The following is a 1,748-nucleotide window of genomic DNA, read 5'->3' on the forward strand; positions in this document are numbered from 1 at the left end:
AGACGACCGGTAACAGGCTCGTTCATCAATAAAAAAAATGTAAAAATTAATCAGTTTTACTTTTTTGTGAAAACCGAAAATTTAGAATTAATAAATTTTTCAAAAAATTTCCGTAATTTAGCAATAGCAAAAAGCTCCACCCACGTCCCCGGAAACCTCTCAAATCCTAACCTGAATATTTGAGAAACCTCCTCGCCGAGCTTCCCGTCGAACTTCTTCTCCCATTCAAACCCGATTTAACACTTTTTGGTAAAGTCCTCGAAACAATATCAATCCTACTACCGCCATTTTTCACACGTATTTTCGGCAACGTTGTCGTCATTTCACCAAAAAATATCTCACTTTCGTTATCAACAACTGATAACGACGTCGTCGTGGCGACGTTATCATCACACACACATTTACAGTACGACCGACAAATAACGAATGAAACGAAACAAAACTCTTACCTTGACTGCTCGTTGCGCTCCTTTCCGACTCTGGTGGTGTGGAAACGCTCATTCTGTCGCTGATGTTGTCATCTTCGTGACGTTTCAATGCCTAGAATCGTCGTCGAGCAAATTCAATTAGGCTTAAGCCGAAGGAAAAGTCTATTGACATTTTGCATGCACATATTTAATATACAAGGTGTTAAAAAAAGATTGTAAAATATTTCAGGAAGTAATAGTATGGACCAAAACAAACAAGAAAGTCCAAATAAACATTGTTCATTAAGACTTTTTTCTTGATTTTGGTCCATACTGTCACTTCCTTAATTTTATTACAATCTTTTTTTAACACCCTGTACATATGTGTGACCGGTTTTAAGTTACTACAAAAATCATTAATTAAATCGATGCACTCCGCATGCATTTATTTCCTGGAGAATGGTTTAAATCAATGATTTGTTTACGTTTTTTGACTGGAAGAAATTTTAGAATTGTGTTAATGGAAGCTATTTAAAAAAAAGGTCGACCGAGAGGTGAAAGAACTCTCATAGTTCTATAAATAAAGAAAATTTGACGGCTTTTGATACACAAAGTGTTAAAGTAGGAATTTTTCCAACACCCTGTATACCTTTTGCATTTTTAAATATACCGAGAGACATTAAAAAACACCAGTTAATTTTTGATTTGATTACTTTGACTGTTTTTAATAGAATTACAGAAATCTGTAAGAATCGTTGCGACACCTATTGACCAAAACACGAAATTGTGGTTTGCCGCCTCCTCGATATTAATTTTAACTTTTTCAGTTATTTTTTTATGATTATCATCTAGTCGTTCATGCAAAATAAAAAATGCTGTTTTAGAAAATAGAGATTATTTTGATTGATAACTGTCACTGTTGACAGAACTACTAAAAAAAACTAAACTAACAAAAAACGAAAAAAATCACGAGTCTGATGTAACACAAATGATATGTCATTTTTCCGCTCTTGAAAAATAAGAAATTGTTTTTAGTAAAATTACAGAAATCTGTAAAAACACTCAATTTGACATTTAGACTGTAAAGTATGTAAATTAAAAAACAAAAAGCGTTTGTCATTTGATTTTTTTTTAATATTGTAGCAACATCTGTCGACTACAAGCTAAAACCGGCTTTGCCGCCTCTCTGAAATTAATTTCAACTTTTTCGGTAATTTTAACCAATTTTAGCATTTTTTTTTTCAAAAATTCTTATATTAAAATGTCAAAGACATATTGTGAACGTTTCATTTTTTAAAAAGTTCAAGAATTTCAAAGAAAAATAATCAAATTTTGTGTAAT

The 1,748-nt window shown here is 32.0% G+C and overlaps 1 protein-coding gene across 8 annotated transcripts in view; it reads right to left on the reverse strand.

Moving 5' to 3' along the window:
• The window catches only part of LOC123010051 (protein lap4-like), a 47,888-nt gene that overhangs the window by 35,208 nt on the left and 10,932 nt on the right, over positions 1–1,748 (reverse strand). For all 8 annotated transcript variants that reach the window (XR_006413070.1, XM_044406677.1, XM_044406682.1 and 5 more), the window contains one exon: positions 450–540. Coding sequence is in view for 7 of the 8 variants with exons in the window: in XM_044406677.1 (XP_044262612.1) it covers positions 450–540 (91 nt within the window). In the remaining variant the exon portion in view is untranslated. The remainder of the gene's footprint in view (positions 1–449; positions 541–1,748) is intronic.

The sequence above is a fragment of the Tribolium madens genome, unplaced genomic scaffold (assembly GCF_015345945.1).
Source record: "Tribolium madens isolate multiple individuals breed KSU strain unplaced genomic scaffold, Tmad_KSU_1.1 Scaffold_7;HRSCAF=85;Tcas5.2_LG10, whole genome shotgun sequence".
In the NCBI taxonomy this organism is placed as follows: domain Eukaryota; kingdom Metazoa; phylum Arthropoda; class Insecta; order Coleoptera; family Tenebrionidae; genus Tribolium; species Tribolium madens.